At 35.3% G+C, this 15,638-nt stretch overlaps 1 protein-coding gene across 2 annotated transcripts in view; it reads left to right on the forward strand.

The window, feature by feature from the left end:
* The window catches only part of LOC148956489 (piwi-like protein Ago3), a 59,281-nt gene that overhangs the window by 32,155 nt on the left and 11,488 nt on the right, over window positions 1–15,638 (forward strand). For both annotated transcript variants that reach the window (XM_089108360.1, XM_089108353.1), the window contains exons 6-8: window positions 1,041–1,956; window positions 7,755–7,930; window positions 14,161–14,420. In XM_089108360.1, coding sequence (XP_088964486.1) covers window positions 1,041–1,956; window positions 7,755–7,930; window positions 14,161–14,420 — 1,352 coding nt within the window. The remainder of the gene's footprint in view (window positions 1–1,040; window positions 1,957–7,754; window positions 7,931–14,160; window positions 14,421–15,638) is intronic.

Consider the following 15,638-nt stretch of genomic DNA (forward strand, 5'->3'; position numbering starts at 1 on the left):
AAATAGCTGGCATTTAATCTGTCTTCATACCGAATAAACCATTAAGTGTTTTTTGTTTCATTGTAATTAAAGTGTTCATCATGTATTTTTCAATTTGATAAATTTACTCCTTTTAGATGCAGTTTATAATTTGACTGATATTAGGTATTTATGAGTATAATTTGGAATAAATCCCTAAAAGAAAAAATGAATAATATCTTAGACAGCAGCCAAAAGCAATAAAAAAGCAGCAGCTGAGCCTTAGCCAACTTGACATATATTCTATAAAGAAGCCAAAAAAAACTTTAAATGCATTTTTTTGAATTATTAGAAACCAGTTTTTAATACAAGAAGGTTTTTTAGGAATCCAAAAGAGCAAAAAAAAACAAAAAAACAATCAATATCAAAGTCGCCCATTTCAACTGTTTTAAAGGTGACAAAACAGATATAGGCAAAGGGCATTATGAAAAAATTAAGCTTTTAAGTTCAAAGTTATATTCAAAGTTTTTACCAAGATAACTGACGAATTTTGTGATACGGTATTTGAAGTTTTGTATGCAGTAATGCTCGATGAAAAAAAAAACTACTAATTTTGATAATTATTTATGTTAAGACTACATAGCTAATAGATACTTCAACTTCTCATATTATGGAAGGGTTCTGAAACGCCACAGCCATTTCGTTTCTACCAGATTTCTACTTCCCTTGATGAATAACGAAGAAGACCAGTTTCCAGCCAGCGACTTGCGAATTTTTGAACTCATTAATAGGCTCGAATCTGTTGTAAATTTAAGCTGTGATTTGAGGAAGACTGATAAAAACATTATTGTTTGCGGTCAACATTGATCGCGCCGGCGGCGCGCCGCCGACAGCTTACCGGCGGTGCGGCGGCGGCGCGCTGTTTTGGCTTAGCCGCCGCCGGTCTTCCCTCATTGGCGCGGCACCGGGGTCTACATGTATCTATATATATAATATACATATAGTTTTCTTTCCTTTTCAGAATTTTTTTTATCCAATGAAACATATATGACTGATATTTTTTATTTTTCATTTATTTTTAGTTAAATCCGAACGACACCTTTCAAAAGAGAGACGGTAGCGCTTGCTCTTATAAAAAGCATTTACTAGACCAGTACCAAGTCCGAATAGTTGATGAGAAGCAACCCCTTTTGGTTCACCGGCCAAAAAAGAAGAAAAGGGGACAAGAAAATGTAACCGAAACTATTATCCTTGTTCCCGAAGTTTGCTCTCTAACTGGTATTACGGATGCAATGAAAAATGACTTCCGTATAATGAAAGACATATCTGGTTTCACAAGAGTTAAACCAGTTGATCGTATTGGTCGATTGGATGACTTCATCCAACGAATAAATAACTGTCAAACTGCAAAAAAAATATTAGAAGATTGGGGATTAAAGCTTGACACAAAACCATTACGAATGGAAGGCCGAAATTTTGGGCCAGAGAAGATTTTGGTTGGAGCTGGAAGATCGGTTAGTACCGGTGATAAAGCTGACTTTTCCAGAGATTTGACCAGGGCCAAGATGCTTTGTTCTGTTGATCTTTTAAACTGGGCTGTGGTTTTTTGTGAAAAAAATCGTGGAAATGTAAATAATTTTATTGATACTCTTTTGAAATGTGGCATGGAACTGGGCATGACAATTTCGAGGCCTAGAGTTGAAGGTTTGAGAAGTGATAGCGCTTCAGAGTACATCAACACCTTGAAACGTCTTATTAAACCAGAGCTCCAGCTTGTCGTTTGCGTTTTTCCCACGATGAGGGAGGACAGATATTCAGCTGTTAAGAAGCTTTGTTGTGCAGAACAACCAATTGCGTCCCAATGTATCAATGATAAAACCATCTGCAAGCCGGACAAGTTGAGGTCAGTCACCCAAAAAATCGCATTGCAAATCAACTGCAAGCTAGGAGGAGAACTTTGGGGTGTTGGAATCCCACTAAAAAAGACCATGTTCATTGGTGAGTGTCTGCACATTTTATTATTCAGACAATTTTAGTAGATACAAGCCTGAAGTGCAAGTTTATTTTCTCTACAGTATGCAGGAGAAATCTAAATATTGTATAAAAGTCTTTTATCCACTAAAATTACGCCTTTGAATTGTCGTTTTAGCAAAGCACAATTTTTTATTTTTCACACTTTCTGCTTCGAGTTCCTTCAGCAGAACGCACTACGACATAACACTGTTCCCTTGGAAACTGGAATGTTCTATTATTGGTTATTCCATGCGTCAAGACTGATATCTTAATATAGAAGGCTGACCTCAATTGTCGTGCTGTTAGAGATGCTAAATCCGGTGGTATACATTTGACCAAGATTGCACTCTTTTTCACATATTTTTATAAATTTTCCGTTGATTTTGAATTGAAGTTATCAAGTATTTTGCAGTAGGTTGCATAGGTTGCATCAAGACATGGCTAATTGTAGAAAGAGAAAAGCCAAGACAGATAGTCCAAGTAATCACATTTTTTGCACTCTTTTTCTAGATTTTGTAAATTTTCATAGTTCGGGAGCTTTTGCTAGATGGCGTAAATGTCGCGTAAAATAACTGGCTAAAAATCGAGATTTGATTTTTGTGTTTTAATTCCTTTCAAATTTTCGTTAGTTTTTTTTTTCTTGTCTTTGGTAGGACGGCTCTATAACATCTAGCCAACAAACTATTGTGCCCTCGATTTTCACTTCATTGTCAAAAGTGTCATAACTTTTTGTTTTATGTGGTGTGTGTGTGTGTTTTTTTATTATTATTTGTATGTACTTTTGCCACATAAATTCGACACCAAATTTTCTACCAGTTCCGAATATTCCTTTGCTTTCAAATAATATAAGCATATGCACTTTAGATGACAGTGTAATAATACAACGTCAAGATTCCCCTGCCTCGAATACTCTCGATCCCAACTTGTGGCAAAGCTCCGTCATAATATACAAGATATACACGAATGACGTCATATATTGCAGGCTTATGCCCGTGCCACATCATAGTCGCATCTATCGATAAAGAAAGCCAAATATCATGAATAACAAGGCTATTTTCTTGATTTTAGCGTCACACTTGCATTTAAAAAGCAAAAAATTAAAATTGCTAGAAATTATTTTAAATAGTTTGCACCAACACTAATTTGCGTCCAACTGTTCTCTACTAATACTAAGTCTTCTTGACTTTTGTCAGATTTTTCTCCCAGATAGAAAGCCCACTGTTCTACGTTCTATTTTTTCTAGTTGTAAAAATTATGAATTAAATCTTGACTCTGATTGGTCAATAAAAAAAAATTAGTTTGAAAGTTGAACAATGTTCACCTCGAGAAATTATGAACGAAGAAATTATGTCTTTTCTTTCATAATAACAGCGTAGACCAGAAATATTCCTAGAAATCAAGGGGGATTCAATATTAGTTTCTAACTGCCCTCCACCCCTTCCTTAGAACGAATTCTGCATTTATCTGAAGGCTCAATGAGATTCAGGATGTTTTGGCACTGAAATGCACCCTTTGATGTATCTGCCCCCTCCAAAGTTTAATGTCGCTGTAGTCATGCATAATTTTGATTTTATCGACAAGTGTGACTATAATCTGGCGCGGGAATTAGTCTCAAGCGGAAGAATCAGTAACAATATAGATGAATGAAGCCCCTGAACTAAAAAGACCTCGCTTAGAAGACCAAAGAAAACGACAAAGACCAGTTCTAGCCACTGAATTGCCGCAGGACCAATTAAATTGATAGATTTAATTATATCTATGGTCAATGCGGCTTTAAAGGCCATGCAGTACGTTTTTGTCCTTTGCATTTTTGGTCAGCCAATGCTGCCCAGATAATTTTCTTAGAGCACAAATGTATGATGATGATGTGGCGAGTGTTTGCTTTGATTTTAGAAAAAATGGAATTCGTCTAGTAAAACCGCAATATGTTCTATTTACTATAAAAAAAAGACTATGGAACCGTTGAGAGAAGATAACTTCCATTTGCTTTCAGTTGGGCATGTCCTATGTGTAAAATATAAAAAGGTCATCAAGATCATCAAGTGATTTTCTATCTAGGTAAAAACAAATTATAAAAGGCCAAGAGCATATCGCATTGAGCTGGTTGCAATCTTTAGAAAGATTGCGAATTAAAGAACTAGACTTTGACAATATCAGTAAAGACACCTTGCAAAAAGGATGCAATCAAAGAGAAGGAACCAATTTAGAATTTCCAGCCTCAAAAGTAAAGATTCTCGCTAATAAATTCGCTCCATTTTTCTCTCTTTTCAGGCTTTTATTCTTCATTTGTTTTGTCTTTGTTTTTGTTTGTTGATGTGTTTCTCTTTTTCTGTGTCATCGGCTGCAGTGACAGCTGCAACCTAGTAAAGAAAAAACCACGTCTCATAGTAACCAAAAAAAAAAAAAAAAAAAAAAAAAAAAAAAAAAAAAAAAAAAAACTCTGTGTTTCAATGAACTCTGGTCTGTGACAAAAAAATTGCCATTTGTTGCTGATTCAGGAATGGTAATGATTAGTCTTAATTGTAAAATATTATTTTGAATGCAAATTTATGGGGATTCCGAAAAATAGCCTGAAACACCGTATAAAATTGCGTCGGATTGAAATAAAAAGACATTATTAGAGTTGCCATGGCCGAGAACCTTCTACAGAAGATTTAGAGTCCCCTGGCTATGATTATAATATACTACTATGACTCATACCTTTAACTTTATTGTCGTAAAATGAACAACTAGCATCTACCTTTAATAATTTCCCAACCAAAGCATGAATTAATATTTTCACAACCTAAATTTATAAATGAAATATAGGCCACAAATTGTTTTACGATGTATTATATTATTTTCTTTCTCCGTTTTCTTAGCCATGGAGTCTCTCGGGGGAGAGGAGGGGGGATGTGCTTTTTTGTGTACTCTTTGTCAATTTATTATTCAACAAGTAAACTGAGCCTTGCAGCTTCGTTATTTATCATCAGCCCTACTCCCTGTCTAAGTATCCCATCCTTTTGGTCAGATTAAATTCTCGGGCATAGCACTCATCACTTTACTAAGCACTAGTCACTTTAACCTACTTATCTGGTATATCACGAAGGGATAGGACTTTTGCTAAAGCTCTTCTATTGGCAGAATCAAGCACTCGAGAGAGTAAATTCATGAGAACTAAAGGGTCAAAAGAGAGCAAATTACTTAGCATGATGATATTTTTTAGACTTGTTAATGCTATAGATAGTTTCAAGAGAAGAACAGTGGTTTTAGGTAAGGGGGGGGATGTGTCCGCCAAATTTTCCCTCCTAGATTAAAAATAGAGAAGTTAACCGTGCACCGACTAAAATGCGCTTTTATGGTTACAATGGGCCGTAGTTCCAGCTGCAACTATAATAAATAGAAAGGGCTTTACTAAATAATAGGGGTCCCTGTTATTCCCAGGCATGAATTTTAACGTTGTGAAAGAATCTAAAAGTTTACGGATTAACAAGATTATTACTTAATTATTTTTAGTATAAATGAGAGTATCATTTAAATACAACTAAAGTATTGTAATTATATCAAAAATTATCAAATGTAATGTAATAATTATTATAAAATAAAAATTAGTTATGATTAAGCATTTATAAATATTTTGTTGTACTGTATGCAGCATGGTTTTGATCGGGATTACCGGTGAATTTAGAACAATATTCAATACAGATAAACACCGCGCACTCACTGTCCTCTGTCTAAAACGGTTGAATGTAAAAAAAAACAACACTTAAACAAAAATGTAGAAAATTTAGTCCTTTTTAATACTTTTAATGAATACAAATAGCATAAAGCCCACCGGACCCAAGATATTTAAAAAAAAAAAACTTGCAAAACACCGATTTTTTCACCTCTAAATTCTGAAGTCGCGGCAATACTGTGATAGATAGGGTCGGAGACAAGTTTTAGGGTGTCATAATTAAGGTTTTTACGAGTTTATAGCTGGCTGTCTCAAATTCTGAGGTCTAACCACTAATATGACTTGACTAATATCCTTCCAGTTGACCGTTACAGATTAGTCCTAAAAACCATGTGGGTGGTCGAAGGCACCGAATAGAAAAGAGTTTTACTGTATTTAAAACAATGACACCTTGTCCCATGACAAAAAAAGAAGATGACACTTTGTCCCGATGACCAAAAGAAGGAAAAGAAATGAAACTCATTACAATGGTTCTTATTGTGATTGCCAGAAAACAAATCACACAAAAAATGTCGAAACGAAATAGATTATGTAAAAATCCAAAAAGAGATTGTTGCCAATTCATAAAAACATGCGGGAAAGAGGAGGCAAGGATTGTTTCGATTTTTAAAACAGGACATACTAAACAGATTTTTTTTTCCAAAATGTAGGGGTCTGTGGTATTTACTTTTTTTTTATTGTTTAATGGAAATTAAAAAAATAACACTTGTATAATCTACTAGGGCAATTGTTCCCTCCCCCTCGCCCGAACAGTAGCTTCTCTAATCTTCCCATAATTCTTGAATTTTAACGGTATTTGTTTCTACATTTTTGCACATGGTTTTCGAGCTTTTTTAGTCTTCGAATTTGTGCCTTCATTAAAATATTTTCAAGCGTCCATGTTTTATTATATGATTTTTATCGTCCCTTGATGTCAGTCGTGTATATCGTTGTAAAATTTATAATTATTAATATATATTAATTATATATGCGGCTTGTTGTAATCTCCTATGGATTAAATCATTAGAGTATCAATACATACTAACTATATACCAGAGTATTTGTTGCAATCTCCTATGGATTAAATAAATCTCTGGAAATCATGTCTATCGTTGGAAAAGTTGGAAATTCTTCATTCTATGATTTAAAGGCGATGATACCTTTTGAACAGAGAAAAAAAAAATACAAGGAAAGACAGTGGAACTTCGTAAGGTTACAGGAAAAAAAAGCAATGACACTTTTTACAATGATAGAAAAAAACAAAAACAATTTGTCCATCGGTAGAAAAATACGATTACACTTATTGCCGTGACCGAAAAAACAACAGGACTTTGTTCAAAGACAGGAAAACAAAGACACTTTTTGCTACAACAGAAAAAAAATCTATGACGTACTGTCTGCAACAGAAAAAAAGACGACAATTTATGCAATGACAAGAAAAATCACGCTTTGTCTGAAGACAGAAAAAACAACAACAGTGCGACTGTGTCCTTTGACAAAAAAAACCGCAACAAACAATGATACTTTTCAGATTAATTGTTAGCAATGACAGGACAGTCAACGACATGAACCGTGATGACAAAGAAATTTTGTGGCAGTTCTGTTATGATCCCAAATTCCCGCTTTAAATTAGCCTTGGATTCTAATACGTTGTGATACCTACCTTTAAAATGAATAATCATCATACCTTTACCCCTTGATGTTCTGTATTGTTCCTTCCAGTCTTTGGGAAATTCCATATTGTTGTAGATGTAGAGGTGAAACCCTTACTACATGGTTCTTTGACATGTTAAGTTTGATCGTGTAATTGTTATAAAGATAGAACTGTTTTACGTTTTTTTTCTTTCTCCAAAATCTCGAGAATGTAATTCCATAAGTATTTTTTAATAAGTAGCACTACAAACCTGTGTAGAATCAGTATAAAAAGTAGATTTGTTTTATGCGTACGACTGAAAACACTTTTGTTTCATAGAAGTCCCGTTACTATTGATAAATATCGGTTATGATAGATTGATGACATTATTGTTATCTAATACAAAAAACTGTACAATGAGAAAAACTTGTGACCATATATCATTTTATTCTTAAGGGATGGATACGTACCACGATCCGACAAGGAAAGGACGTTCAGTGGTGGGATTTGTGGCCAGCATCAACGATTTTGCCACCCGTTGGTTTTCCAAAGCAGCTTTTCAAGAAGCTGGACAAGAGCTTGCTGATGCATTAAAGCTGGCATTTCAAGGGGCTATCAAAGCCTATTTTGATGTAATTATTTCTTTGAGTATTCTTCTCTTTGATTCTAAATATACAGGCAAATGCACAGTTCGTTGGAAATGGGATAAATTTTACATTATGCTGCGGTTGCTTTTGGTAGAGTTCTATATTTTTAACATGGATGATAAAAATAATATTGAAAGACCAATCTTTGCTGGAGACAAAATAATAAAAGTAATGACGGCTTATTCAGACTTAATGCTAATACGTTGTGATATCTACCTTTAAAATGAATAATCATCATACCTGTACCCCTTGATGTTCTGTATTGTTGTTCCAGTCTTTCAGTAATGCAAAACAAAAAATGTTCCTGACCATGTTTCGTATTTTCTTCCCTCTTCTTTCTTAAAACAATAAGGCAGTGAGAGCTTTAGCTTAACACGATGCCCAAGAAATCAGTGTAATATACCTCAAAGTTAGACATTATAGATGCGTAGCATATGTTACTTATCTGGCAGGAACAGGTGCTGTGTAAGGGCTTATTTAATTTTTGACATAGGCTTATTTAATTTGACATAAGACTGCAAGATCTCAGACTTAAGTAGCTAGTTCATTTTGCTCGAAATCTTTTCTAAACAGGAATTGAATGAATCCACTCGCACTCCATGTTCCGTTACATAATCTGCAATGCAGTATGCTTTTAAGCGACAGCTTATCATATTGTATTTGTTCTTGTTTCTTGGATAGTGGATCCCAGCTTTTGGATCCAAACATAGTATATAGTATTACCTTTAAGCGACGACTTATGATATCGTACTTGTTTCCTTGGATAATGGATCCCAGCTTTTGGATCCAAACATAGTATATAGTATACTTTTAAGCAACAGCTTATGATATTGTACTTGTTCTTGTTTCTTGGATAGTGGATCCCATCTTTTGGATCCAAACATAGTATATAGTATACCTTTAAGCGACAACTTATGACATCGTACTTGTTTCCTTAGAGTAATTAAAAAAAAACTTCCCGAAAAATAAGTTTTTCAAAGAAAAGTAAAGGTCATTTTAAACTTGAGCTCAGCAGATGCAAATATCTTTTAAAATTCAAACTCAAAACGACCAGAAATTACTATTAAAGGATAAATGAAATCCAAAACGAACAGAAATTAAATAAACAATCATAGAAAAACATACAACAAGTAATAATATAAACGAATAAATAGATCTTAAAGCTAGTAATGCTTAGATTGAATATGGATATCAAGTTTAAAACGAAAAAGAATATTTTCCTATTGAAGTATAAATAAAACTTAAAACAAACAGAAATTAAATAAACAATCAATGCAAACAAACATACAATAGATATTAATCTAAATTAATAAATAAATTTTAAAACAAGTAAAACTTAAATTAAATATATAAATCAAGCTAGAAACAAACAAAAATCACTACAAACAAGAGTTTGGGTATGACCTCCATCTCTTACTGTTAAAGTCTAAAACCTACTGCGACATTGGCGCTTTACTGAAAACCAATTTTATGACAAATATTTTCTTTTGTACTTGATATTGAAAATAAACATTAAAATTATAGTAACATTTTGAACTGATGACCTTTCAGCAATTGATATCATTATACATCAAATATTCAGTTTAATTTATTGGCTCTTTTTAAATTTGTTAAAGACGAATATAGTCTCCCTACAAACAAGTGTTTGGATACTGCCTCCTTCCCCAACTGTAAATAAAAACCAAAAGCCTACTGCGTCATAGGCGGTTTACTGAAAACGGATATCATTATACATCAAATATTCAAATTGATGTTGTTTATACTTTCCAAGACTGTTCTAGACGCATATAGTTTTCGGTAAAGCGCCAATGACGCAGTAGGTTTTAAACTTTTACAGTGAGAGAAGTAGGTCATACCCAAACTCTTGTTTGTGGTGATTTGTGTTTGTTTCAAACTTGATTTGCATATTCATTTTAATTTTCACTTGTTTTAAGATTTATCTATTCATTATATTAATATCTATTATATGTTGGTTTGCATTGATTGTTTATTTAATTACTGTTGGTTTTGAGTTTCATTTATACTTCAATATGAAAATATTCTTTTTCGTTTTAAACTTGATATTCATATTCAATCTATTACTCGCTTTAAGATATATTTATTCATTTAGATTATTATTTGTTTTATTTTTTTTCTACGATTGTTTATTTGATTTCTGTTCGCTTTGAGTTTCATTTATTCTTTAATAGCAATTTTTGATGTTTTCTAGTTTGAACTTTTACAGGTATTTGTATCTGCTGAGCTGAAGTTTAAAATGGCCTTTACTTTTCTTTGAAAAACTTAATTTTACAAAAGTTTTTTTTTAATTAATTTTTGTTCGTTTTTGATTGCATAAAATTTCAAGTTTTAAAAATTCCATATTTCGAAGTCAAACTAAAAAAAAAAATCAAATATTCATCAAAGTATCAAAACTGATATCAAAGTAACAATATCAAAGGGAAAAAATGGGTCTGTGTCAACCTAGCAGTTTTTATTATCTGATGTTTGAACTATTTTTAACAAAATTGCTATCTCAAAATTTTTATCGGATAGGTTTGGGGAAAAAGGGCATGACTTTTGACTTTTTAAAAGTGAACTAGAACTTTCTATTTTCAATCAAATGATTCGTCTCTGAAGTTTATACGAGTATCCCTTCTATAAGAACCATATATTTCCCCAGAGTATAACTTACAACACCTGTCTCTGGGCCCTGTGGGGTTGTGTCGACCCTGGAGTTTGAATATCTGATGGTTGAACTATTTTTAACAAATGGTCACCTAAAACTTTTATCGGATGGGTTTATCCATCCGATACACCCAAAGGCGTGGAGGGCGGGAGGGGCTAGTTGCCCTCTGATCTTTTTTCGCTCTGAGAAAAAAGATCTGGGCTTATCTAAAGATCTTTCTTATCTGGGCATTGAACTATTTTTAATGAAATGACCATACGTTAAGGAGTTTTTGTTATATGATCTTTGAACTAGTTTTTACAAAATGGCTACCTCAAATTTTTATCAGATGTATTCTGGGAAAAGGGTTGGGGGGCCAGTTGCCCTCTGATCACTTTTGACTATTAAAAAGGACACTAGAACTTTCGATTTCCAATCGAATTAGCCCCTTTGAAGTTTAGACGACGACCCCTTCTATATGAAGGGCCTCTGGGAAAAAATAAATGGAGTGTGGGGAGAGGCTAGCTGCCCTCCAATCACTTTTGACTCTTAAAAATTGAATTACAACTTTCAATTTCCATTCAAATGAGCCCTCTGGGATTCTTATACGAGCATCCCTTCCATAACAACGATATATGCCCCCAGTGTGTAACTTACAACGCCTACCCCCGGGCCCTGGGGGGCTGTGTCGACACCGGAGTTTTTTTTATTTGGTCTTCGAATTACTCTTAACAAAATGTCTATCTCAAAATTTTTATCTGATGCACTTAGGTCGTAGAGGGGGGAGGGACTAGTTGCCCTCTGATCTCTTTTGACTCTTAAAAAGTGTACAGGAACTTTCAATTTCCAATCAAATGAGCCCTCTCCGAAGTTTATACGAGTATCCCTTCCACAAGAACTATATATCCCCTTAGAGCATTACTCATAACGCCTGCTTCCGAGCCCAGGCGGGTTCTGTCGACACAGGAGTTTTTCTTATCTGACCTTTGAAATATTTTTAACGAAATGGCTATTATAAAATTTTTATCGGATGGGCTTAGGGAAAAAAGGGTGTGTGTGGGGGGGGGCTAGATGGCCTGGGATATCTTTTAACTCTTAAAAAGTGAACTAGAACTTTCAGTTTCCAATCAAATGAGCCCCCTCTGAAGTTTATACGAGCATCCCTTTCATAAGAAGCATATACGCCCCCAGGACAACACTTACAACGCCTATCCCCCGGGCTCTGGGGGGCGTTTTTGTTATCTAATTTTTGAACAATTTCCAAAACTCTGGCTATCTCAAAATTTGTAGCGGACGGGTTTGTGGAAAAAAGAGTGCGGGGGGGGGGGCTAGTATAACTCTCTCGACTCTTAAAAAGTGAACTAGAACTTTCAATTTTCAATTGAATGAGCCCTCTATGAAGTTTATATGAATATCCCTTTCATAAGAACTATACATGCCCTTAGGGCATAACTTAGAACGCCTTCCCCTGTGCGCTGGGGGGCTCTATTGACACCAGATTTTTTCTTATCCGACCTTTGAACTATTTTCAACAAGATTTCTATCTCAAAATGTTCATCAGATGGATTTTGAAAAAGAAGGGGGGGGGGGGGGCTAGCTGCTCTCGGATGCCTGTTGACTATTAAAAAGTATATACAAGTCGTCCCTTATCCGCAAAATAAGCCCTCTCTGAAGTTTAGACGAGCATCCCTTTCATAAGAACAATATAGGTTCCTTTGTAGAGCAAGTACCACCTGCCCCCAGGCCCTGGGAGATTGTGTCAGTCCCGGAGTTTTTGCTATTTGGCTTTTAAAATTTTTAACTTAATGGCTATCTCAATTTTTATTGGATGCATTTGGGGAAAAGGGGGTGGGGGGGGGGGGCTAGTTAACCTCCAATCTCTTTTTACTCTAAAAAACTTAACTAGAACTTTAAATGTTAATCAAATGAGCCATCTCTGAATTTTTTACGAGCATCTCTTCAATAAGAACTATATATTCCCCCAGGGTATAACTTACAACACCTGCCCTCGGACCCTGGGGGGCTGTGTTGACCCCTGAGTTTTCGTTCTATAGTCATTGAGCTATTTAAAAAAAAAGCTATCTCAAAGTTCTTTTCGGATGGGTTTGAGGAAAAAAGACTGTGGAGGGGGGAGGGGCTAGGTGCCCTCCAATCTCTTTTGACTCTAAAAAAGTGAACCTCCGATCACTTTCGACTATTAAAAAGGGCAATAGCCCTTTGAATTTCTAATCGAATGAGCCTTTTTTGAAGTTTCTACGACGACGCCTTCTATAAAAACCTTATATGCCCCCAGGGCATAACTTAAAGCCCCTGCCCTGAGGGTTGTGGAGGAGTGTCCTCCTCAAATACATATTTTCTATCTGGAAATCCACTACGCTGAACAAAATGGCTATCTCAAAATTTTGATTGTATGTGTTTGGGGAAATGATGGGCGTGGGGGGGGGGGGTAGTTGCCCTCCAATCACTTTCGATTATTAAAAAGGGCACTAGCCCTTTGAATTTACAATCGAATGAGCCTGTTTTGAAGTTTTTATGACAATGCCTTCTATAAAAACTTTATATGCCCCCCGGGCATAACTTAAAACCCTTACCCTGAGGGTTAAGGGGAAGTGTCCTCCTCAAAAATATATTTTCTATCTGGAAATCAACTATGCTGAACAAAATGGTTATCTCAAAATTTTCATTGGATATGCTTGGGGGAATGATGGACGTGTGGGGGGGGGGGCTAGTTGCCCTCCAATCACTTTTGATCCTTTTAAAGGGCACCAGAACTCTCGATTTCCATTTGAATGAGCCCCCTTTGAAGTTTCTACGACGACCCTTTCCATATGAAGTGCCTCTGGGAAAAAAATAATAAATAAATATTAATAATAAAACATTGGAGCCGTATGGCCTTTAATATAGGCAACACTACTGCATTCCCTCTGATAGTGGATCCTAGCTTGCAATCAAAACAATATAGTAATTACTTTGAATTTTCTCTCGTGTTTCTGACGTTCTTTTGTATATGTACAAGTTCAGAAATACTGGAAGCAAATCAAAAGAAAAGTTAATATGTAAATAGTTTTTCGTTTCTGCTGACATCAATTTGCAAGGGTGTGGTTGAATGTTGGTTCTTACGTAATATATTTAAGAGTACAGAGTTGTATACTCTCAAAAAATATTTAGACGTGGCACTGGAATTTCCTGAAAGTTTCTGTTTTATCAAATAATAAGACAGAAAAACCTAACAAGTGTTTGCTTTTATTCAGCATAATCTGGTCCTTAATTCAAAATCCATCAATACAGGGGGAATACTGTCTTGTAGAGTTAGTTGGATTCCATGATGCTATTAAGAAATTAATAGTTTTAATGTTTAAACCCTTTATCTTGGTAGAGTTAGCATTTAGCCTATACATATTAATGTACATTGACACATTTTGTTTTTTAAAATTTTTATTGTTACATTGTTTTATTTATTTATTGATCTTAAATTGTTTTTAGGCAAGAGCCATGGTATCAAAAATAAAAGAGGAGGGTTTTTTTGTTTAATTTAACAGTCTGTTATTTTTTTTTTTTTTTTTTTTTTTAGGCGAATGGGGGTTTGCCCGAAAACATTATCCTCTATCGTGATGGCGTCGGGGATGGAATGCTACCAATTGCCCGTGATTATGAGCTTCCCCAGCTAAGAGAAGTAATAGCAAATGTACAGCCAAATTATAAGCCCAATTTCTCATGTATTGTTGTCCAGAAGAGGATAAACACTCGAATTTTTCTGGATCATCAGAGAAATGGTATTGGAAACCCAGCCCCTGGCTCCGTCATAGACAACACTATAACACGCCGTACCTGGTGAGTTTCCTAGTTGGCATAGATGCTCATCAAGGTCTATGCAACTCATAACCACTATTTTCAATGTGGTACTCAAATAGATATTCTCAAAAACGTCTGGTGCAAAATTCACTCCTACTTACTTTTTACGCTAGCTAAAACGTAACAGCCAGTCTAACGGCTTCAAACTAATAATTGCCTGGATATTTTGGGTAGAAGCTCATAAATGTAGTTAGTACGGTTGATTGATTTTACTGTTTGAATAAGTTATCTAATTCTTTGGTGCCCAACCCATGGTATCTGCGCCCGTGGACGCACGCTGACAGCTAGTCGGGATTACGGAAAAATTTGGTTGAGTAATGGTGAAATAGCCACACTTACCGATTACTTTCTGTTTTGATCATCTGAGCGTGTCCATACCCCGAAATTAGTATGAACAATGCACCGTGTATAGTTTTCTTCTTCGACCCCTTCTATTTGCTTTACTCATTTCTACTTATATTCTTTATTTGTTTTGTTTTATTCGTTTCTCTCGTAAGAGCATCACACATTGGCTGCTTCTTTTCAATATTTCTCTTCAACATTTTTTCCCCTGGGGAGGGAATAAATGGAATAGACTGAAAAAGCTACGATTTATTGAGCTAAAGAATATGCAAGATTGAAATGGAACTGTTGGAACCTTTGGTCCCAGTTTGTTCAGATAAATGTCGTTCCCAGATTCTTTTCTTTTGGTCCCTTAATTATTCTTTTCCCCAAGTAATAATTATTAATTTTCCTTTAATTTTGGTGATGCCATTTTCTGTCCTTTATAATTGCGTAGTTGGTTAAACAGACCACGAGGTATTAAGTGCGCAGTTGGGGATATTTGACCAGTAATTAGTATGCCCTCGGAATGGCTGGAAAATTTCACCACCACTCCATCACCCCTTCGAAGGCAAGCGGCTGGCTGAACGGGCTGGGGAAAATTGGAAGTGTCATCTAGTTACTTCCTTTTTTATAGCGTGACTGACTACAGTAAGATTTTTTATACTACATAATCTTTGACTTTTTAGCCTAGGTCGAGTCCAAGGAGATAGTTAGAAACATTACCGGTCACCCTTAGCCTTAAAGTGGCCCCTGGGACCATTTGATCACGCTATCGTACCCTAAAGCAGGATATATTTTAAATCGGGCACTGACGTACCCGATAGAAAAGGAACCGTTGGGGTAAGAGCGGGAATCCCACTATCATTTGGGCCG

This window comes from Artemia sp. Qi Xiang Cuo, chromosome 1 (genome assembly GCF_049724085.1).
Source record: "Artemia sp. Qi Xiang Cuo chromosome 1, ASM4972408v1, whole genome shotgun sequence".
Classification (NCBI taxonomy): Eukaryota; Metazoa; Arthropoda; class Branchiopoda; order Anostraca; family Artemiidae; genus Artemia; species Artemia sp. Qi Xiang Cuo.